The sequence below is a fragment of the Myotis brandtii genome, unplaced genomic scaffold (assembly GCF_000412655.1).
Source record: "Myotis brandtii unplaced genomic scaffold, ASM41265v1 scaffold266, whole genome shotgun sequence".
Classification (NCBI taxonomy): Eukaryota; Metazoa; Chordata; class Mammalia; order Chiroptera; family Vespertilionidae; genus Myotis; species Myotis brandtii.
In genome coordinates this window covers 11,584,196-11,607,667 of record NW_005360124.1, presented here as the reverse complement: position 1 = coordinate 11,607,667, position 23,472 = coordinate 11,584,196, and the positions used below count along the sequence as shown (strand labels likewise).

The following is a 23,472-nucleotide window of genomic DNA, read 5'->3' as shown; positions in this document are numbered from 1 at the left end:
AAAAAAAAAACAACAACCCTTACTTCATGGCTTCCTTCAGTTACTCGTACATATCTCCTCTCTTCACAATCAAACCTGTAAAAGAGTAGTTTCTGCTTGTCATCTCTACTTTTCCTTCCTTAACCCATTAAAATGGGAGCTTGATCTTCACCATTCTTCTAATACAGAGAGAACCAGTGATGTCAATTATGTTCATCTTAATCAACTGGATGAACACTTCCAAATCCTTACCTTCCATAGTCTTGCAATTCTATTTGGCATTACCCTTCACTCCATCCTGAAACACATATTCCCCTTGGATTCCATAACACCTTCTGGTTTTGCTCCTACCTTTAAGATCTTCTGGTCCCCTTTGTAGGCCACTTTCTTCTGCTCAGCCATAAAATGTTGGAAGAGCATCAGGCCTTCCTTTTCCTCACTCTGCATACTTAGTGGTGATCTCATCCACCAAAATGGCTCAGATAATTGTCATCCTTATGCAGATACCTTCCAACTTGAAGTGTGTAGCCTGAAATCCTGCCTCATAGACTCACTGGCCTGCTGGATATTTTCACATGGATACCGCAAAAGAACTTTGGAATCAGCATGACTATGTCCAAATTCAACACTGTCTTCACTGAATCTGCATTCCCCATGTAAGTAAAATAGCCTAGAACCTGTGTGTGGTCCAGGTTCAGTTAGTATTGGATGCTCTGTAAGTGTAGCAGACTTGAGTGGGTCTCTTTGCCTGTGAATTTTTCCTCTCACATCTCCTGGATAAATCTTAGCTAACCTAGTAATGAAAAATCCAATAAACTCTGCATTAGGACCACTACTGTGGTAAGTTTTCTGAGTTTACAATTTGAAGTCATACTCGGCTTGCCCTAGAAATTAAGTGATATATATATATACTGAGTTGATAACTACACCAGAATTATCATTCAATGGTATTATTAAACTTGATTTTTCTTGGCTTGAAATATCAAAATGACATCAAAAAAGCCACTTTCCAATTAAATATAAGAACTCTTAAGAGATTATAAAATTCTGAGAATAAATCTATAATTGAGGAAACTATAAGATGTCCTTGAATGTCAAGATAATTTGATAAGCACATAAGATGATGTGTTGGAAATCTCCCCAAACACAATTTTCATCCTCAAGTTAAAATGAAATGTATTTTTTCTTGTGATCATATCTAGGTTTTTAATTTGAAATGTGTGTTGTTAATCTAGATTTGGGGAAAAAACAAATGATAATGGCTTCATAAATTGTTCCATTCCCTGAAAAACTCCGGGAAGATTGTTTTCTAAAGGAATACAAGTCTAAAATGAGTCATATGAAAATTAAAATACATTGGAACTGCTTTCTTGACTTTACACTGGTGACACTTTTATAATCATCTATTAAGGTTGAGATTATCTAGGGACGAAGTGAAGGACTCTGGCCACACTTGTTGAATCTATTTTTAATTCAACTTACAGGCATATGATATTTGCCAATTACCTTAACTAATAATAAGAACATAATATCATTAAATACCTTCTTATATCTTACTTGGCATACTACTAGTTAAGAGTATGGACTTCAGAGACAGTGGATCTTGGTTCTAATCCTTATTTAGCTGCCTTACTATGAAAAGTGATAACACAGACCTCATAAGGATAATAATCTATGCCAGCACAGAGAGCATCATCAAATAAGAGCCCAATAAACTATAATTACCATTATTATGATTATGCTCATAGAAATTTTATGAAGATAGACAGAACAGGTGTTTTTATAATCCACTTAGAAATGGAGCAATCAAATCTTGTGGAGTTTAAATGATATGTCAATTTTTCGTGTTCATAAAAAGTATTACATCAGTAGTTAATATGAAACAAACAAAAATAACTCAGTCTCTATTTTTGAGGAGTTATTAATTAAGGTGGGGAAGAAGACAGTTATGAGATAAACCAGAATATGACATTTGGGATAAAGTTAGTCAGAAACGATGACTTGGTGGAAGTGAGTCTTGAGGTTAGTTTGATTGAAGTGTAGAATTTTTGGGTTGTAATAGAAGAAAGGGTCAGTAAGAGTAATATGGAGAAATCACAGAGGTGGGGTTCACCTCAATAGCTAAACAATATACATTTTCATGTCTAATCTCAGGACAAAAAAGTATTACTATCTAATATTCATAGCAGTATTCTTAACCAAAGTCTGTTGTATTAATCTATTAATTAAGAAAAGAAATGTTTGGTTAAACAGAATAGAAGAAATTTAAATTTAAAGAACCAAGGCTAGTTCTCATTCATTTGGGTGAATCATGCATTTCTCAAAGGGTGCAGTGGTTCTCAACCTTCCTAATGCCGCGACCCTTTAATACAGTTCCTCATGTTGTGGTGACCTCCAACCATAAAATTATTTTCGTTGCTGATTCATAACTGTAATTTTGCTACTGTTATGAATCGTAATGTAAATATCTGATATGCAGGATGTATTTTCATTGTTCGCGACCCACAGGTTGAGAACCAGTGGTTTAGAGAAAGGCCTGTTCTCAGTCTACACTTTGCCCCCATTACCAACATAACCATCCAACTCCCACCTTGAATTGCTAAATAAGAAAATAGTTTTCTATTCATATGCCAGGTTGAAAAATGCCCTCACTATAGTCACTATAGTATGATCAAGCTTGGAAATATGATTAGAGGTAACGTGTGATAAAGTTGTAAACTAGTTAAGATCTATCATAGTATTTTCCCCATAATGTTTATTTTCCTTGTAGCCTGAATTTCATCATGCCCAATTCAGCTTCATCAATATTCATTGAGCACCTACTACACTTGAGGCTCTAATTGGAGCTCTGAGACTCCAAAAATACATGTCTGTATCTTTAAAGTCTAATTTAATGTCTAGCTAAGAGCTAAGACTTGAAGGGAGGTAATGTAAATGCTTCAAGATATCTCGAAGCAGACTTGGGGCAATTTAATCTTTCTTCTTTATGTTTAGAACTAGTTTTGCCTTTATAGTAGCATTCCAAAGGGATATTCATATTCTGAGATGAATAGCAACTAGCAACTGCTGTGTCAACGACTTCTATAAATAGCATAACTCTAGTAATACTTGAATGTCCAGCTTCTAAAAGTGCTCATTTGAGAGCCAGCTCCACAGAAATAAAATAATCTATATTTTCTATCAGTTGGGCAATAAATCCACTGCAGTAAATATCAAGGATAAGAAATAGAGCCTTTCTTTTATTCTTATATTTTTATTTATTTTAAGTAAATTTCCTAGATTTCCCTTGACACTTATTTTGTGCCACTTCAACATTATTCTGAAATACAGACATGGACTTGACAAAAAATACCACTATCTTATGTTTTCAAATAATTGCATTTTGATAGCATTCTGAAGTGGCAAAGATTTTTAACAATATATTAGTGTTTTCCCCCTGCTACATGAGGTTTATCTTTTTGATGTTTATTACATGCAAGTTTAATTATATAAAGTAGAAGAAAAAGGGCAGAGGCACTAAATTAAAATAGCTATGAAAATTGTTATAACTACTTAAGAAGCTTACCAGAAAACATTTTTATTTTGATGGTTTTTAGGGGGATTTTTACCATGATCATCAACATTTTATTTATATACTACTTTTTATGGCAACCTACCATTACATTCTTGTTGAATGATCATACTAGAATAGCAAAGACATGTTAAAAATTCCCTCAAAGTATGTCATGATATATACCAATTTTATTACAATAATTTACAGCTTGAAAAACAAGAGCCTGAGAAATTCTATGTATATTCCAATTCCCCAGTTTTTGTGAAAAACTGTACTAGCGTGGTTGAAATTCAGTGGATCTTGGTCAAAGATTTACTGAAGAACTAAAATACAACCGATTTTCCTGTGTTTTCTACAACCTGCCAATTTCATTTCCTTTTCTCTATGCTCTCTCTGAGGTTCACTTGGATGTTGGTGAGCTATGGCTTGCCTTTATTAGACTCCTGTGAGCAGGGACAATGAATGTGCACAATTTACTGTACACACAAGTGGCTTTTTCTGCCCTCTAGGCTGGTATCAAGACCATTTCTCATTGGAAAGTCAGACAATATAATTAAATCCTATTGGCACAGGCATGGGTAAATTCCTATTGGCATACAAGTAGGAAGAAATATGGAGGGAAAAATAAAAATAGCATAAGGGGAGGTAAAATCATAGACAAATGCAGGAATGGGAGGAAAAATAAATCAGGAGTGATTCAACTCAGCAAAACAAGTAAATGCAATATAAGTACTATCTTTCTGCAATCATAGAAGATTTATAAGAGGAACAAACAGAATATTATAAGAAGGCCAGCATTCTCTGCAAATGTTTAGGCAACTGAGACAATTATTTGGTTACTCTCTCTTGAATAAAGAAATAATCAGCTTCTATTTATTCCTAGGTCATTTGAATGAGAAAGTTCCAGAATGCCTCTCCCACCTAACATCAAATAATAATAACAGGTTTATGATAGAGATGCTGAAGCTGTGAATATTTAAAGATGATTTCTGAGTTATCACATTTTAAATAATTAACTCATTTATTAATAAAATGCAATAATAAGTGTTTTTTGGTATTAGGACATTGTAGCGTATTCTAGTTCTTTAAGAAATATATTTGTTCTAGGTCACAATTAACCTACACTTAAGAGCCAACTTGGAATCTAATCCAGGTATACTCCATCAAAGACCAATCTCAGACACTCTGAAAAAATTAGTAACATTACTTTTACAGTCGCTTCTGACTACAAAACACTTTGGGAATTGCTGCTTGAGATATTTAATTTGTGTGTGATATAAAACAGCCAGTAAATTTCAGTTACAGGGATACTGATAAAACTAATATCTCATTCCTTACTCTACATATTCTGGATAAAGTAGCATGTCTACATGTAAATTGGTAACATTGATATGGACACTTCTTATAACTTAAAATAAAAGCCTTGATGAATTTAAAGAGTATTTGTTTACTGCTGGTGTTTCATGGTATTTGATTTTTTTCTTCACAGTATTTTGTTTGAACTTGAAAAAATTGCATATATTGTATTGCATTGAAGTAAGATGGTTTCACATTATTGCAATACAACAGAAAAAGCAGATTAAGACCAGTTCTCAACCTCTTTGAGTTTTTTTTCTTTTGATTTTTTGTCAGACCCCATGGATAAGATGATGACTCAGATAAATATAAGACCAAGTTCTCTCTGATGAATTGTTGATTGATTGGTCAGTGTGTGGCTCTGGATATTAGAATAGAAAAAAGAGGTTGGCATCCTGCTGAATTTGGTCAAGGCTTCTGAGTAGTTCCATAATGGGAAATACAGAATCCAATTATGCCCACTCCTCACCCAGTGAAATAAAGACCAACCAAGGAAGCCACAGCTCTATGCTAAGAATCTCCCTTTGCAGTGTTCCAGGTCTAGGTGAAGGGCACTCAAATAATAAAGAAGCTGGAGACCTGGGGTGAAGAGAGACCTCTTGATGTGTGAGTCAATGGGTCCATGTTGTTAATGAATCGTAATGTATCCTTGCCAAGAGCACATGCAAGATTTGATGGGTGAGGAAAGACCACTGCTTGATTCAGGCCAAGAAGGCAGTTGATAGGTCTTACTTAGGAACTTTCTTAGTAAAAAGAATTGACACTGGAGTTTTCAAAGATAGATTTTGGAAAGTGAATAGTCTTTCAATAAATGATTCCTAACGTAAGTTTTATTTTTTGGAGGTAGGGGCTAAGAGAGTACTGTAATGTGTATATTTTGAATTGCAATTTTATTTAACTTTTTTGGTATCACCCCTATGAGAAGTTACATACAGGGGAAACTCCCAGGACTTACATCTCTTCCAATCAGATCCTCCTGGTTTTCCACAATTCCCCAGGGGGCAATACCTATGGTACATATCTTCCCTCGAGACTTAGATGCATGGTCCTTCAAGGCATCGCCAACATGACGAATAACACCTAAGAGGAAAAAGAGAAGTGTTATTCTTGCCTTTTAAAGCAATTACCTTCCATTGTTCTAAAATAAATTGTGAGAACTACTATTATTTCTCCCAAGATTAAATGTGCTGAATATACAATTTTGACACATTTCTATACAAACTGCATTGTTTATGTGAGTATGAACTTGTGCCTCTAATGCCAGATACATTTGTCAAGACTTGTATATGAACTCCAGCAATGCATTTCTTATCCCATCTTAAATGAAAAAATGCATCTAACTTCTGTAAAAACATAAATATAATTCTTTAAACTTAGAAAATCTTTTTCTGGTATTATATTATAAGCATAATGATGTATTAAATATGACTAAGAACCAATTCCATGACTGTATCCTATAAAAAGCACGATATATATAACATTATATTAAATTTATACCACAGTTGTAAGAGTTAGGGTCAAATAGAATAGTGACAGCTCAGATTTTGTCAACCTTAATTTCATCTTTCAATTTATGGACACATAATGTGCAGACCCTACTTGGAAAGAAAATGTTGGCATATTCTGTGGAAAGTTCATGTTAAAAATATATAAATATACCTTTTTATCTTTATTATTCTAATAGTTTTCCTCTCCTATCATGATGGCCTTCCCCATCACTGTAGTTAAAAGTGAGAAATTCAGTTTATAAGATGGTTGGAGACCTATAACTTATCTCTTTATAAACCATCTAAAGAAGGTTCAATTAATAATCTCTTAACCTCCCTCTTCAATGGTAATTTTCATATAAGATATGAAATATATTCTCTAAGAGAAGATGTTTCCACTAACAAAAATTCCACCCATTGCTCAAGGAAATCTTCACACCTAGTTTCATCTCCTATATCAGTGATGGCGAACCTATGACACCCGTGTCAGAGGTGACACGCGAACTCATTTTTTTGGTTGATTTTTCTTTGTTAAATGGCATTTAAATATATAAAATAAATATCAAAAATATAAGTCTTTGTTTTACTATGGTTGCAAATATCAAAAAATTTCTATATGTGACACGGCACCAGAGTTAAGTTAGGGTTTTTCAAAATGCTGACACGCCGAGCTCAAAAGGTTTGCCATCACTGTATATGAAAGCTGAGTTGGATTTTATTTCATCTAAGTTTGAACAGGATTTGGTTTGCATATCTTGAATAGCTCAATATGTCCCCTACCATATTCTGTCATGAATCATAATCACACATGAAGATGGCCCCTCTAAATGTAAAATTCCTTGAGGGGAAGGTTAGGGCGGGGGTCAGTATCATACTCATCTTTGTGTATTTCAGGTGCTAGCACAGAGTAAAGGCTCAGAAACCATGCACTGAACTAAGCACACAAAACACACCAGGCAATTGAGTCATGGGAGGGGACATACATGTGTAAACAACTCGATTCTGAAATATTTGTAAGAGGAAACGGAAAGATCCTCCTAAGTGAGAGCACTGGTTTAAAAATATAAGAAACAAAGCTGTGACTATTCATATTAAAAATTCCCCCCATTTACATGCAAAATTCCTTCCAGGGTAGTCCTGGACAAGAAGTCCAATGCCCTTCCATCTGCCATAATCCCACCATTATCTCTTATGTAATCTGAGTGTGTCACCTCACAAGAGTATTGCATTGAACCTCAAGCCTGGAATGAGGCAGAAAAGAACTCTCTGGTCTATAGTATTTATGTTGTAAACTCATTCTTTTGTTATTAGATGTGCTTCATAAAAGAAGAAAAACAAGTACTCAGAAACAAAAGATTGGTAAGAATTTCTTCAGAACCTTTAGAAATTTTGAGTTGGTCTTGATATGAGGTATAGGTTATGTCAGGAGAGCAACAGAGTGAATAATCCCAGGTGAATGGTGCCTACCAACCTGTGAGTGAAAGTTGGAGCCCTAAAGCCTAAACAGTCATTGAAAGAAAATTGCTCTGTGGACATTTGATCACTACAAAATAAACAGTGAAGAGCTGACTGAGCAGGTCATTCTCAGATCATGTCAGTTGCAGACTAAGCCAGGATTTCACATAACAATGAAGAGCTCAGGCAATCCTCAGAGTTCACTGCTGAATTGTGCGCATCGAGTTCCGTGCCGAATGCTCACAAATTCTAGGTATTGAGGAGAATTCTGAGTGCAGGACTCACCCAAACATCATCCAAACTATAAACAAAAGAATAAACAACACTGAGATAATCTTTTATTTAAAACTCGTTGGTCTGGGGTTATGTTAGAATGTTCCACGACCTCCAAGTTTGCCTACATCTGCAGACTTTGAGACTTGTAACAAGTTTGAATTAACTCACTGCGGCATTACTTGTGTACTTTCAATTGGCACTTCAGACTCAGGCTGGGGAAATATGTCAAAACAATTTACAGGCATCCATTCCACTCTGTTGCACATTAATTCTGCAGATAAGCACTTCAGTATAAGTGGGTTTGTAAGAATTGGTTTGACAACCTGCCTGTATCACAATGTAGAAATGTCTCTTGCAGGTTGAAAAAACTGTTTGGAATTCAGAGTGGAGTGTATCTTCTACTGATGTGGAGATTATTTAATAACATTTGAAATAATAAGCAAATAATATTCTGGGCTTTGCTACTATACTTTATGTTTCAGATGGAAAGGGCATTTTACAAAATTAAAGCTACTTCCATCAAACTTAAAATCAATTAAAAAACAGAGGCAGAGCTTCTAATTTAGAGCAAAAGTTATTCCTTAAAGAATTATTGGGTACAGCGCAGGGCATATAGTCAGTAATACTGTAATAAATATGTGTGTGTCAGGGGATACTAGACTTATTGGAGGATAACTTCATAAGTTAGATAAATGTCTCATCACTATGCTGATCACCTGAGACTAATATAATATCAAATGTTAACTGTATTTGAAAAATATAAAAAAATTTTTTAAAAGAATTATTGGATGCTTATTTGGCAACTTGAGATATTGAAAATATCCTATGGTATTACATTAGTCACATTTAAAAATTCTGTATAGTCAAGTATTAAATATCACAACCTGTTTCTCATGCGTAAGTAATTCTACTTGGTTGAGAAATAATGGTAGAGTTATTATTTAGGTGAAGGAGGGAGAGAGAATGATGAGAGAAGAGAGAACTAGTGAGTATGGACACATGGGTAGGAGAAGCCAGGGGAATATAAATACATTTAACCTTCGGAGAAAAGTTATCTTAGTCACAGTGCTCTCGTGGCTTGTGTTGCCTTTCTCTGCCCCACTTCCAATCACCTGTGTTAACCCCTCCAGTGAATATCCACGCTCCGGTTGTCATGGCTGCTTTGATAAGACCTTTCCCAAAGACTTGCTTGAGTTTTGGCTGGAGTTCAAAGTTCTGCAGGCCCCCGTGGACAGAGATGAGAAGCTTGGGAAGCTCCAACTGCCATTCCTTGGTCATCAGGTGTAAGAGGAGATCAGGTTTTGTATCGAAAGATACTCGCACATACTGGAAGAAGAACAGCCATGGGTTAGACAGGGCAGGGCTGGCTGGGGCTGCTTATTTTTAGTGACTGCAGTGATGAATGAGATGTGTACCTACTTGAGAAAATGTCTCATATGAACTCAGATTTTTTAAAAAGGGGTATATCATCTGCTTTACCAAATGAGCCTTCGTTAGACAAAGGGAGACACTATTTTTTAAAGGTTTTCTTGAAATTGTGAATAACTACAAACTTTCAAATTATTTTTCTTAAATGAAGCACAGGCACAATTTTTTCCTGGAATATGCTCTTTGCTCAAAGGAAATCATGTTTCTATTTACCGGCATTAACATTTGTGCAACAGTTCAAATGTTTCTAATATTTTCAATATAAGTGATCCCTTTATGCCAGCTGGACCTGGGTGTAACTGTGTCTGTGACCCTATTATTTCGAGAGGTTTTGAAAAGTTCTATCGTTCTACATAATGTAATGAAAATTTTAAAATAAGGTAACAACTGTTTATATTTATTTAAATATATAATAACTGCATACCAAATGTTTTCTTTATCTTTCAAAGTGACAAAAGGCATGCAAATTTCTCTTGCAGTATAGTTGAAAAAAATTAGAATGTATAGCATATATAATATTACCAGATGCAACCAGAAATTAAGTTATGACAAGTAACTTATAAATGAAATGCCATAAATACATATAATGATAAATCTATGTATATAGTTATTCATATCACCATATACATAGTTACTTTTAGGTCTCAGTTTAATTGTATAAAGCCTTTCATTTCTATCTGGAAACAATGGAAATACTGGGAAAATGTATTTGAAAGCCTTTTGTAATGCAGTGCTGAGCTGGCATGAAAAGGAATATCCTGATTCCTAAACAGAGTGGAAGCTGGAATCTCAGGAGATAAAGAAGCACTAAAGCAGGCTTTAACCCTGTCAGTTTCTCCTAAATCCCGGAAGACTTGGGTATCTGCTTTAATGGGTTTACGCAGTGTGGGTGAGACTAATCAGGGACCCCCTATAGACCTGGGATACTTCAAAGGCCTCCAACCTCAAGAGTAAGGAAGAAAAAAATAAGTCTGGTGTACAGAAGAGATCAAGAAGTTTGCCTGCTTACCTTTTTTCCTAAATAGAAAAGAAAAAGAAATTCCCCTCTGATTATTTATAAACAAAGATAGACCCTCATACAGGTTTTAGCCCACATTCACACTGTCAACATGGTTTCAGAAACTCAAACAGAGTAATGTATAATAGTTCTGTTGGGGTAATGGCTCCAGCTAACTGGCAGAAACAAATGTAAATTCTCTGTGGAGGAATGTGTCATCAATCAAGACCTCAAATAATTTCCAAGGGAAAATAATAATTTCATAGTAAAATAATTACAATAAATTACACAAGGGAATAAAGCAGCATGAATGAGAACCAAAGGAAACAACAGACAGTATAATAAGATCCTCAAAGATATTGAAATGATCAGACACAGAGTATATGTTAAAATATACTCATATATGTTAAAAAACATAAATGAGAAAATTCAATATGTGAGTAAAGAATAAGAGGTGATAAGGAATGACCACATACATTTGAAAAATAATAAAAAATAGAACTTCTAAAATTAAACTATAATAATTTAAATGAAAAATAAATGGATAAATTAAACTACCAAACAGACATGCTAATGATATATCCAGAGCAATAAACCAGATGCCACCTAGAGACTAAGGAATTGAAAACAGAAGAAAAATGGAGCCCCTTGGGGGCAATACCAGAATTCTCGATAGTGATAAAATAGATAATGGTGAATAGGTAACACTTGAAAATATCCTGGCTGGGAATTTATCAGAATTGCAGACTTCTTTCCCCAAATCCTTTTTGATTATATTATTTTCCAACTCAAATTGTTATATCATATGTAAACTCCAATTCTGCCTGTCCTGGTCTCCCACAATTTGGCCTTACCCTACTTATTCAGAGACATTGCCCTACTTCTTTCTGTATTTGGCTAATGTTGTTTACCTCCTAGAAAACCCAGTCCCTCCACTTTCATCTATTTAAATCATTCTAGTCTTTCAAAGACTTTCACTGACTTTTCCTGAGAATGCAAACTCATGTTGATGCTATATCACTCTCAATCAAACCCAGTCTGATATTTTATTTCTGGTTGCTGCTTGCATGTGTCAGTTTTATCTCATTGCAAGATATTTGAGGAGAGGGACCATGTTTGACCTGACCATGATTTTTTTCAGTACTGGCTATGAGGTAGTTACAATCTTAGAAATAAAAGGGAGCTTGGGTTAGCAGTCATGGGAACTAGAAATCATCTAGTTCAATTCTCCTGCTTTACAGATGAGGATACTGAAACCTAGGGAAGGTGAATAACAGGAACCTCAGAGCTAGTTATCTAATAACTAGAGGCCCAATGCACGAAATTTGTGCAAAAGTAGGCCTTCCTTCCCCCCGGCTGCCAGCACCGGCTTCCCTCTGGCACCCCGGACCCGGACTTTCCTCACAGTCCTGGCTTCATCCGGAAGGTCATCTGGAAGGACATCCGGTCTAATTAGCATATTAGGCTTTTATTATTATAGATTAACCATTCACTAATCCATTCTGAAAGTTACCGCCACACTGGGAACTCTAGGTTGAGCTGTGCTTCTCAGACTAACAAGCATGACTCACCAGGAGGATCTTGATTCAACAGGTTGGGGATGGGGCTTGAGGTTTGGCATTTCTAACTAGCTCCCCAGGGACCACATGGGTAGCAAAGATTACAACTCTTTCCCAGACCAAAGATTCTAAGTGGTGTGTCTTGTGTCTGTCATTGGACCAAAGGAAAGAAAGGACACTCAATATTTTATATGAAATCAAAGAGAAAAATAGAGGAAATACTGGAAGAATTACTCAGGACAACCCACGTTAAATAGAAACATGCAGTCATCAAGCTACTCAGCATATCTCTAACTAGCTAATTCTTTGTTATCAGGAATAATTCTTATACAAAGGAACACATGATTGACTACATCCCACTCCTGATAAATAACAAATACTGGGTGTCCTTGGTCCTTTGGTTTTATTTGTGGTTTACTGTGCCCTTCCCTTTGAGCATGAGAGGCAACATAAGGAAAAAAGAGAAATATTTAAATAAAGCAATTTGTTACTTTTTGTTATATTATTGTTTAGCAACTCCATGAAATGGTTTTGGGTGATAAGCAAAAATAAAAAAAAAATTCTGAGGTGTTCTAAATTAAAGAGCAGGCTGGAGAGTGAAAGAGATGAAACTGTTAGCCTGTTAATGGCTGCTGACCAGCTCACAAAAGCCTTCTCACATTCCTGTTTTAACCCCTTGGAATTTTGGATTCATTTCCAGGCGGGTATTTCCTGCTGTTTATTTTAGCCAGGCACCATCTAACTCCAGGAGCCTTTGCTCATCTACAGGTGATCTTTCCAGACTGCTGCCCACAGCCAATCTATAGGAGTGGACATTTCTTTATGGGGATTCTGCTACCCCAGAGCTGGCCCTGCTTCACTGTCCCCCACCTTTGCCCATAGCTCATGTGAATTCTGTCAGACTACCTCTTTCTTTCCCCTTCCCCATACTGGAGGTGGGACAGTGGACATGCTGTCTTTTCTACCTGGCCATGCGCCTGGTGATTTAGACTCCATGCCCCAAGACCAGTCTTTTGTCTAGCATTTTTGACTCAATAAAACCTCACTTAAAAAAATTTCAGTCATGGAAGTTAAAGATTTTTAGTTTAAAATGAGCATAAGAGAATAATAAAACTAAGGGATAAAATGATATTTTGTGATATCTGAAGGTTTAAATTTTAAATTATATTCTTATACCCATAAAATCAGGTTATTCAGTAAGCTCTCCAGGTGCTTGTAATATAACAGCCCACTCCTGTGCCGAATCAGCAGCTTCAAAATCACAAATGACTGTTCCTGGAGCAATTCATCAATTCCTGCTAAATGGTCAATGTGGTTTGAAATGAGGAGCTATTTTGGTTGTCAAGATAAGCAGTTTTGTCTGTCCACTTGTGAGCTCATTAATTGCTAAGGGTTCACCTTACAAATAAGAAATCCTCCTCATGCCCTAGCCAGTTTGGCTCAGTGGATAGAGCATCAGCCTGCAGACTAAAAGGTCCCAGGTTTGATTCCAGCCAAGGGCACATACCCGGGTTGCGGGCTCGATCCCCAGTGTGGGGCGTGCAGGAGGCAGCTGATCCATGATTCTCTCTCATCATTGACGTTTCTATCTCTCCCTCTCCCTTCATCTCTGAAATCATAAAAATATATTTAAAAAAAGAAATCCTCCTCATGTGTATATTAAATTTAGTCACCTGGGCAGGACTCTGATGTAGTGACATGTGCTTCCATTTCTTGATTTCCAATTATGTGCAGCATCACACTCTAGCATCAGATAGTCGCCCTGTAAGCCATCTGGCCAATTTGAGCACCCTTTCTTGTGAATAGGGATGATCCTGACCATCTCACAGGACATGGTAAAGATTAAACTGTGAAAAATCCCTGTTATAGCAGAAAAACTGGTACATGCAAATTGGGTGATGGTTATAATGACTTCTGTATACAAAAGAATTCAAATGACTTGCCTTTAGCTTTTAAACTAGTACGCCCTTCACAGTAATGCTTTGTATCTCAACTCTTTAAGTTATCTGGAGTAACTAGTGCAGGTGTTTATACAAAAACTAGAGGCCCGGCCTGGTGCACAACATTTGTGCACTGGGGGGGTGGGGGGTGGGATGCGGGTGGTCCCTCAGCCCGGCCTGCATGCTTTAGCAGTCCGGGAACCCTTGGGAGATGTCCCACTGATGGCTTAGGCCTGCTGTCAGCCAGGCTTGTGGCTGAGCAGCGCTCCCCCTGTGGGAGCACACTGACCACCAAGGGACAGCTCCTGTGTTGAGCATCTGCCTCCTGGTGGTCAGTGCACATCATAGCAACCGGTTGTTCCGCTGTTGGGTCAATTTGCATATTACCCTTTTATTATATAGAATACCAGTCAAGAGGGAGAATGCTATAGCTCTGGGCTACCTAACCCATCCTTCAACACATGCTCTTATAGTTCCCCAATTTTTAATTTCTAGAGATAAACTGAGCTCAAATAAGTTACTCATGCTGTGGTTATCTCCCCTTTTCCCTTCCGTTATTAGGTCCTTGACTGACAGAAAGCCTTGCAATGAGCTGATGACAATTAGAATTGCATCTCAAGAATGCTCTGCATAAAATAGAGGTTTGCTCTAGTTGAAATTGTACTGTTTGGTCTATTCTTAGGTGCTTTGGAGGCCAATGCATTTGGCATAACTTTCACAACAATACATATTTTGAGTTCCAAACCACAACCTTAGAAATGAAGACTTTACAGTTGAGGCTATAAAAGAAAACTAGAGATTTTCTTTTGTGAAATGGCTTCGAGAACTAAAATTCTTGAATTGTTGTTCTGCCTGGTGCTAAAGGTCTTTTTGTTTAACAGGTGACTTCACCGCAGTTTTTATTTCTAAAGTCACTCCTATTGCTTCATTGTTAGAAATGTTCCCATTCACTCATCAAAGCAAAATTCAACTTTATTATGCCTCACTCTGCACTAAACTTGGAGATCACAGAGGTGTCACAAACCAGACAGTATTCTTTTCCCTTTATGACACCCAGGGTGGCCAAAGGCTGAAGAGTGGGGAAGCAGCCAGTACTATTTAGAACAGGCTGGGGCTGTTTAATTAAAAAATTAATCATAATCTTCCTTTGGCATTCTGAACCTGAGCTTCTGAGGAGCAATCTGGCTCTGATAATTAATCAGTCACCTCTTTAGCCCCAAATTTTTACCCACAAAACTTTACCCAGCTTTTAAAATGAACACTTAAAATAAAACAAAACAATAAAAAAACCCCAAACTGCAGAACAATAAATCTGCCTACATTCTAGGAAATGGTAAATGACTAATTCTCCTCCTAACACTGCAAAAGCACCTTTAATTCTTGGAAATGAGCAATTGGTATTTGTTAGTAGTGCTTACTTTGAGTAATGGAACTACTAATGCTAATATCTATTTTAACATTTTTAATGCCTTTCTTATGAGCCTGGAGTGGGAAATTTGCCCCATTTCCCTTTCTTTTAAGAGATGTGACAAGCATCATTTCATTTTCTAATTCTTTGTAGCCACATTTCAGATGAGTGCTTTTAATTAAAGCTGTGGCCAAGGAGAATATGTTGCACCAGACTACTATGACAATTTTGCTGATAGCAGCTTTTCAAGTTTGTGGAGCCTTTTGCTTTGCAGCAGGAGTTGAATACTTATGGTGGTTTAATATATGTTAAAGCTCCCTAGAAAGAAAATATTGGGAATGTAAATGTGAGGTGTCACTGTTATTGGATTCCTAGTTTGATGACTCACAACATTTTGGAGGTGAAAATGCCATCGTAATTTATTCCATATTGTTTTTGTAATTCCTCAATGTTAGAGACTGGGTACTTCCAGGTCATGGATGCTGAAAAGCCAAAGCTAAAGGTTTAGAAATAATTATAAAACTTCACTGAGAATATGAACAGGCCACAGGGGTTTCTCTATGCTTTTTCTGCCAGAATTACTTAGTGTAAACTCTTCTAGAAGCAAGGAGATGAGAATTTTCTTTTTTTTATTTAATTTTTTAAAATAAATTTGGACATAATTTCTGCCCTGAAATTCCTGGAGACATGTAAAATAATTTTAAATGATTTTCTCAAAGGGAAGGTGAGGGTGGGTGGTAAGAGATCAAACCCATTGACACACATAGTAGGGTGGTGAAGGCCTGGACAGGGGGCAGGGGTGGGCTAGAAGGAGTCCATGGGGGGAAAAGGAGGCATCTGTAATACTTTCAGCAATAATAATAATAAAATAAAACTGTTTTCTATAATGTCCTTAAAAAATACCGACAAATGAAACAACAGGAACTTGAGTTCTTTTCTCTGACAGAACCCACAACCCTTTGCTTTTATTTTTTCATTGATCTTTAAAATCGGTAATAACTTTCTGAGATGTGTAAAATCATGACGAAGTCTACAAATAGAAATATCACTGCAAGTCACTCAGAGTGCATTCACGGTCTAGAACCCATGGCTCCCAAACCTGGGCTAATTGACTTCTCAGGAGATGAGAATTTTCTAGAGGGCAGATGGGTTCCTTGAGGAAAGTTGGTTCTTCCTTCTCTATAGGTCTATGATTGGGATCAGAAGTTTCAGTGACAAATCCTAGTTTTATTCTCAGATTCAGAAGGCACTGTCAGTTCAATGGTCTGGAAACTACAAGATGAAAATTGGAAATCAATGGAGCAATTACACCTCCCCTCCCCCAAACACCTTACCGTGCTTATGGAAAGCTGCTTAGTTAGCCATAGTCTAGTGATTCGCTATTTTGTTTTGCAAAGTGGGATTCCTTTATTTTCGTATTTGCTGTGAGTGAGTCAATGGTGATTACCAGATCAAATTTGCATAATGCAAAGTATAGCAAATTTTTAAAAAGTCAAATTCAATCCCAAAACATTTTGAGAGTGCAAGGTTGTAGATGCCTCCCTCCACCCCCAACCTAGGGTCTCTCCCTTGGCCTTCCCTCCTCCCTGCCATCCTCTATCCACAATGCTCAGACAATGAGGCTTTCATCTTGGCAGGCTTTCATAGTTAGAGCTTTAAGTATGAAAATGAGGCATAAGAACAGTTACCTCGATTATATGAAAACTGTAATAAGAAGCCCAACCTGATCTAATAAGCAGAGTAAATAGCAAGGGAAGACCTGAGAATTATCTGGGTGACTTGAGAGGTTTAAATACAAGCTCTTAATTAGGTTATACTTACCTTGTCCACAAGGCAGCTCAGCATTAATTAAAAGAGATGATTAGTAAGCAAATAAGATTCTGTCTCATCAAGTGCAGCACTGCTTCCTTTTCTAAGTAACCTACAGTCTTAGCCTCAGATAAAGAAGAGTCTTTGAGGAAGGACTCAACGTCCGATGGTGCTCTCTCTTGCTATTGCTCTCGAAGGCAGTTTTAAAAAGTTACCTGGAACCCACCCTTGTAAGACAACGCTGAAACCAGAGCTTTAGTATCTGCATCTCCTTGACTTTGGTGCCTCTGTTCTGACTTTTATGATGCACCTGAATAAACTGTCAGGTCCCCCAGAAGCTCAGGAGTGCCTTGTTTGGGGACATGGCATTTGGTAATATGTGGCTTGGTGTTGAGAAAGGAGTGAGAATCCTTCATTCACTACCAGCTTTGAATGTCTCCTTCCTGTGTCACCACTTCTCTGCAATATGTGAGGGAAGCTGGATTCATTTGTTTTACTAGAGCTTGTCAAGCCTGGGAATTGCTCTCGAAGGCAGTTTTAAAAAGTTACCTGGAACCCACCCTTGTAAGACAACGCTGAAACCAGAGCTTTAGTATCTGCATCTCCTTGACTTTGGTGCCTCTGTTCTGACTTTTATGATGCATCTGAATAAACTGTCAGGTCCCCCAGAAGCTCAGGAGTGCCTTGTTTGGGGACATGGCATTTGGTAATATGTGGCTTGGTGTTGAGAAGGGAGTGAGAACCCTTCATTCACTGCCAGCTTTGAATGTCTCCTTCCTATGTCACCACTTCTCTGCAATGTGTGAGGGAAGCTGGATTCATTTGTTTTACTAGAGCTTGTCAAGCCTGGGAATTTTTCAGAATCCTTATAAAAATCTAGAAAAATAATGGCAATTAGCTTCCTTCCAAGTGTGAGGGAAGCTGGATTCATTTGTTTTACTAGAGCTTGTCAAGCCTGGGAATTGAGGACGGAATGCTACAAAGGACTAGGAAGGGCTCAGAACATGGTTCTATTAACAGCCTACGATGCAATTTCACCAAGAGCTCTTCCCGTTCACAGCTTCTGCGTCTAATGAAGCTCACCCAATAATAGTGATCCTCTATCTCTAGCACAAAGTTTTCAGAATCCTTATAAAAATCTAGAAAAATAATGGCAATTAGCTTCCTTCCAAAACACAACCATAGTGTGTACCAGGCACACAGGGCAGAGAAGAAACAGAACTGCGGGGGAGTCCTGAGGAGCCTGGATTTGAGAACTATCTCTGTCGTTAAATAATTGTGTGACTCTTGGGAGATAATTCAACTTGACTGGGTTCCATATAAAACAGGTAGAAAGATCTGGGATTATTTAGCAATTTTTAAGCCAGGCTGGAATAACCTGGCTAACTTAAAACAACAAAAACAAACCGGATGCCAGTTTCTATCCCAGACCAATGAAGAACACTCTCTGGGGGAGACTCTTACATGGGCATCTGTAGGAGCCCCTGCGGGACGCCAGAGCCTCCAGGCTGAGAGCCACTGCACCTGATCCCTCCAGTGTCTTTGGTGCCCAGAGTCCCGTGGCATCGTGCTGTACTGCCTACGGTAACACAGGCATATAATGCTCCTGAGCAGGTATGGTTTTAATAATTTTACTAACAATGAGAATAATTTCAATAATGATTCACTTTCCTCCAACTGTATCTTCCACCAACCTCCAGCAGACTCTGCCTCACCTTGTGTCCAGACCACATGGGCATTTTGAAGACACAAGCACCTCTTCTTGGGTTGTCTTAAAGGGAACAGTTAATGTTATACCTTATTTTAAAAAAATTAATGAAGGGCAACGTTAATCTGCCCTCTAGAATTTTTGATCACTTTGCTAAAAATCATTTCAACTTTCAAATATTTTGTCAGGAGTAAGTGGCCAAAGACATATTAAGTTAGTTGACCTGCTTCACTTAAATCCTGGCCAATCATTTACCACAGCTTCCCATCTAAAGGCTGGCACTCTTTCACAGACAGTAGCTGCTGATTTTCCCTTTGTCCGAACTGCAACCTTGTTTGTTGAAGAGGACGAGAAATAAAATTGGTGCAAAACGACCATCCTGACTGACAAAACAAGACATATGACATTTGGAACAACTCAACCTCTTTGTCTAGACAGGAGAATCAAAATACTTCAAGGGCAAATATTCAAAGTGGACAAAATGTGCATTGTGTCTGGTGAATCGCGTGGGTTCCCACTTGTTAAACATAAATCAGTTTCCAAAACATGTCCTGGTCACTGGAGGCATCATGGTAATTAGCATCTCCCCAGGTGATCACTTTGGAGGGACACTCTTACTTATGAGCAAAATAATGCTCAATTTGACAGACACTGCATTCTAACAGTGGAAATAATGACCAGAAGTTTACTTACCATGTGCCTCTGAGTTTGTGGCATGATACTGGCTGGCATCATTCAAGGACCCTATGAAGTTACTGGATGTACCACTCTATGATTATTGTCTACTAAGCCACTTCCTCTCCTGTGGTACTTTTCTTATAGGGAAAGTGCATGACTTTTAATTAATGCCTGGTTCAAGAAGACCCTCACTGTATATGGTTCAATCCAGACTGTGAATGGGGACTGTGCTGAGTTGAGGACCCTTAATGATCTTGGGTAGGTAAATGCATCCCTTAATTGGGTGTGGAAGTTACCATCTCCATTTCCCCTAGTTCTGTACAGGCCTAGACTAACCCTTTCTTTTGCCAGGCCTTATTACCCCTAGTTCTGTACAGGCCTAGACTAACCCTTTCTTTCTTTTGCCAGGCCTTATTGGAAGTTGCATATAGCATCTCTTTTTTCCCCAATATATTATTCAAAATTGGTTTTAATCTAATATATAGCTTAGAATTAAGTTTCTCAGGGAAAAACTGTGAGAATAGCTTATAGCTATTCTTGGTGAAGAAAATATTGCAATTGGCAGGGGGGCGGGGTGCAGATGTGAGAATGGGGAGGAGAGAGGAAAAAAGACAAGAGAGGTGGCTTTGTTGCCCATTTCCGGACTGTAACTGGTGAAGTGACTTATTTTGCATTTTGCAGTAAGCTTCTCTAAGCAAAATTTTCTCTCCGAACTCAGAAGCCTCTGTGGCATGCCTGAGAACAGCCACCTCCAACTGCTCCACCCTCAGCGATCTCTCTTTCAACAGAAGCAAGCTTGTTGGAATAGAGCATTTCTAGAATTTCCAAAAACACATGGTATACTTTTCTCCGGGCAAAATCTGACAGCCAAGTAGGGAGAGGGCCACGATGAAAGCTGAAATTTAGAAGTGACAATTCTGAGAAGTAAAATGTGTTTATTTCCTAAAGCTTCCTTTCCAAAGAAAAATGCTTTTCATATGGAGCGCTTCCATTGAGAACATTATTGAACACAGTTGCTTGGAGAAAAAGCACTCAGTCTGATAGAAGAGAGAAGAAAATAGTCTGACACGATCATTTCTACTTTGAATTGAGAGAAATCCTAGTTACCAATAGAACAAAATAGAAACCTAAAGGTAAGATTTTTTTCTTTTTAACCAAAGGAGTTAGAAAAACATGTCTTAATAATGAGACCCAGATAGTAACATAATAAATAGTGGATAGAGAGCTACTTATTATGAATAAAAACAACAGTCATGTGTCTGATCTCATACTAATCTTCAGAGGAAGGTTTGTTGCCTCATTTTATAGAGAAAGAGCATAGATAGATGGGACAAGGTAATTAGAGCAGGTTACCCGCCAGGAAATGACAGAATTGGGATTAGGTCTAAAGACTAAACCTCCAGCTCTTTGCCATTGCCTTGTAAGACTTGCGAGAGAATTGGGAAAAATGAATGAATGTTTTTCTGATTACCATGGCTTTATTGGAATGGCCACCTCCTTGGAACTCAATGGTCCCGAAAGCATCCGTGGGGCTGAGTTGAGTGTGCTTGCTGATGGACCACTTCTCGGACTGGATGTCATTTCGGGAGAGGCGACTCTCATTTTTCTCATTCTGAAGAACGGAGATGCTGGGAGTGAGGCCCACATGCTGGCCGATTAGACGCCCGCAGCAACACCTATAACATAGGAGGTCAAAGTGAACCATTGTATTCGCCGCTACTTGAATACACACTTAAGGCTGGAAAATCTATAGTCTGTAGCAAGCCAGTTAGTCAATTTTCAGCTGGAATCCCATATTGTGGTGGTATCAGGCACATGAGGAATTCAGGATTTACCTGAAAATATTCCTTTTCTTCTCTGCCCCCTCATTTTCCTTCAGCTGTGTAAGCTGTAGCATGTCCCCTGTCCTTCTCCACCCACCCCTCTCACACCTGCCATATTGTTCAAGACTGGAATCTGCGAACAAAAGCTCTTAGATGTTTTTACTTCATTTCCTCCTGTCGATCAAATCTTGCAGGAAGGACACTGAGCAGCTCCCAGGGAAGAGTTTTAATATGCACATTTAAATGAGGGATCTCACTCATAGGTGAGTCACAACCTAACTTGTCTTTTCCAACTTGACATTCACTGTCAAAAAGCCAATTCAGAGGGAAAAAAATCTGCAGTTTAAGTGTTCTTATGGAAACAATGAAAGAATTATTCACAAGATATCTGAAAACAAAATTCACTCCTTAACCCATGAAAATGTCCTTCAGACTTTCCTGCCACTGTGGCTATGATTATTGTTATAACACTGATACACAGTTACCATTTATTAAATGCTAACAGTGTGGCATTCACTTTATGAGTATAATACTGTAGTTTTGAAGGTTAGATAAGGTTAGATAATTTTCTCAAGGTTACATAGTCTGTATGACTCTATAGTCCAGTGGTGGTGAACCTTTTGAGCTCGGCGTGTCAGCATTTTGAAAAACCCTAACTTAACTCTGGTGCTGTGTCACATATAGAAATTTTTTGATATTTGCAACCATAGTAAAACAAAGACTTATATTTTTGATATTTATTTTATATATTTAAGTGCCATTTAACAAAGAAAAATCAACCAAAAAATGAGTTCGTGTGTCACCTCTGACACGCGTGTCATAGGTTCGCCATCACTGCTATAGTCTATATTTTAAACTGCTTAGTACATTGCCTTTTAAAAAAGGCATTTCCAGACATTGATATGTTACTTTATCCCAAATACTTCCCACTGTTTTGATCTTCAAAAAAGTAAGTAGGAAACTAAAAATGTGCTTGGATAGGATTCTGAAGGTCTGCATTCTAATTAGTAATCTGCTAAAAGTCATTAATTTAAAAATCTCTTTTGCATCACAGCAATGTATGTTGGTACAAAGAAGTATTTTGATGAAATGCTTAAAAAGGAAAACCAGTAACCATACAAATATATATACTCCATCTTATGTGCAGTGATTAATTCCTTCCCTGGTGGTCTATTTGTTATTCTGTATAGATTCTTAGAGAATTCACTGCAGAGATGGCATATTATGTGGTATGTGTATAAAAGATTGCTGCAAAGATGTCCAGCAACAATAAAAATTGAACTTTAATTCCACATTGGTCTACATGTAATGAATAGTGCTAACTATTGTAGTTTTCCCATAATTGCTACTCCATGTTCTCGGTACATGATAAAGACAGCAAAATTACCTATGGGGGTCTTTGGTGCTGGGTATGATGTGAACACATTCTCTTTTATAAAATGCTCTTTCTATCCAGGATTTCTGAGCCTAAAAAAAAAGAAGAGTAAAGGTGAACATAATCTTTAAGTATTTTAGGCAGCAACATTTCAGAATAACATGATGGACTAGTACCCCATAAACTGAAATGAAATTGTGGTTACACACATAAACACTGACTACAACAAAATCAATTACTCACAGAACATGATAATTAGGTTATTCAACATTATAATTTTGTGAGTTAAAGGAAATGATCATAATAAAAAACAGCGATAGAACCATATACAAATTCATGATTTTTGAAGGACAAAAAAACAATGCTCTTTTTAGAGAAAATGAAAAATATACAGCAGTATGTTTTTAACCCTACAGATAACAAGTGTTCAGTTGTGGGAAAATATACAGTTGAACTTTGAACAACAAATAATTGGACTGTGTGGGCCCACTTACATGTGAATTTTTAAAATAAGTACTGTAAATGTATTTTCCTTCCCTTATGATTTTCTTAATAACATTTTCTTCTGCTTACTTTATTGTAAGAATACAGTATTTAATACATACAACAAACAACTTATGTATTAATCGACTACTTACATT

General features: G+C 37.3%; 1 protein-coding gene across 10 annotated transcripts in view; it reads right to left on the bottom strand.

The window, feature by feature from the left end:
- TRPM3 (transient receptor potential cation channel, subfamily M, member 3) overlaps positions 1–23,472 on the bottom strand; it is a 700,716-nt gene that overhangs the window by 212,274 nt on the left and 464,970 nt on the right. For all 10 annotated transcript variants that reach the window (XM_014541293.1, XM_005868324.2, XM_014541287.1 and 7 more), the window contains 4 exons: positions 22,844–22,923; positions 21,105–21,309; positions 9,219–9,432; positions 5,844–5,968 (listed from right to left, as the gene is read on the bottom strand). In XM_014541293.1, coding sequence (XP_014396779.1) covers positions 5,844–5,968; positions 9,219–9,432; positions 21,105–21,107 — 342 coding nt within the window. In that variant the 5' untranslated portion in view covers positions 21,108–21,309; positions 22,844–22,923. The remainder of the gene's footprint in view (positions 1–5,843; positions 5,969–9,218; positions 9,433–21,104; positions 21,310–22,843; positions 22,924–23,472) is intronic.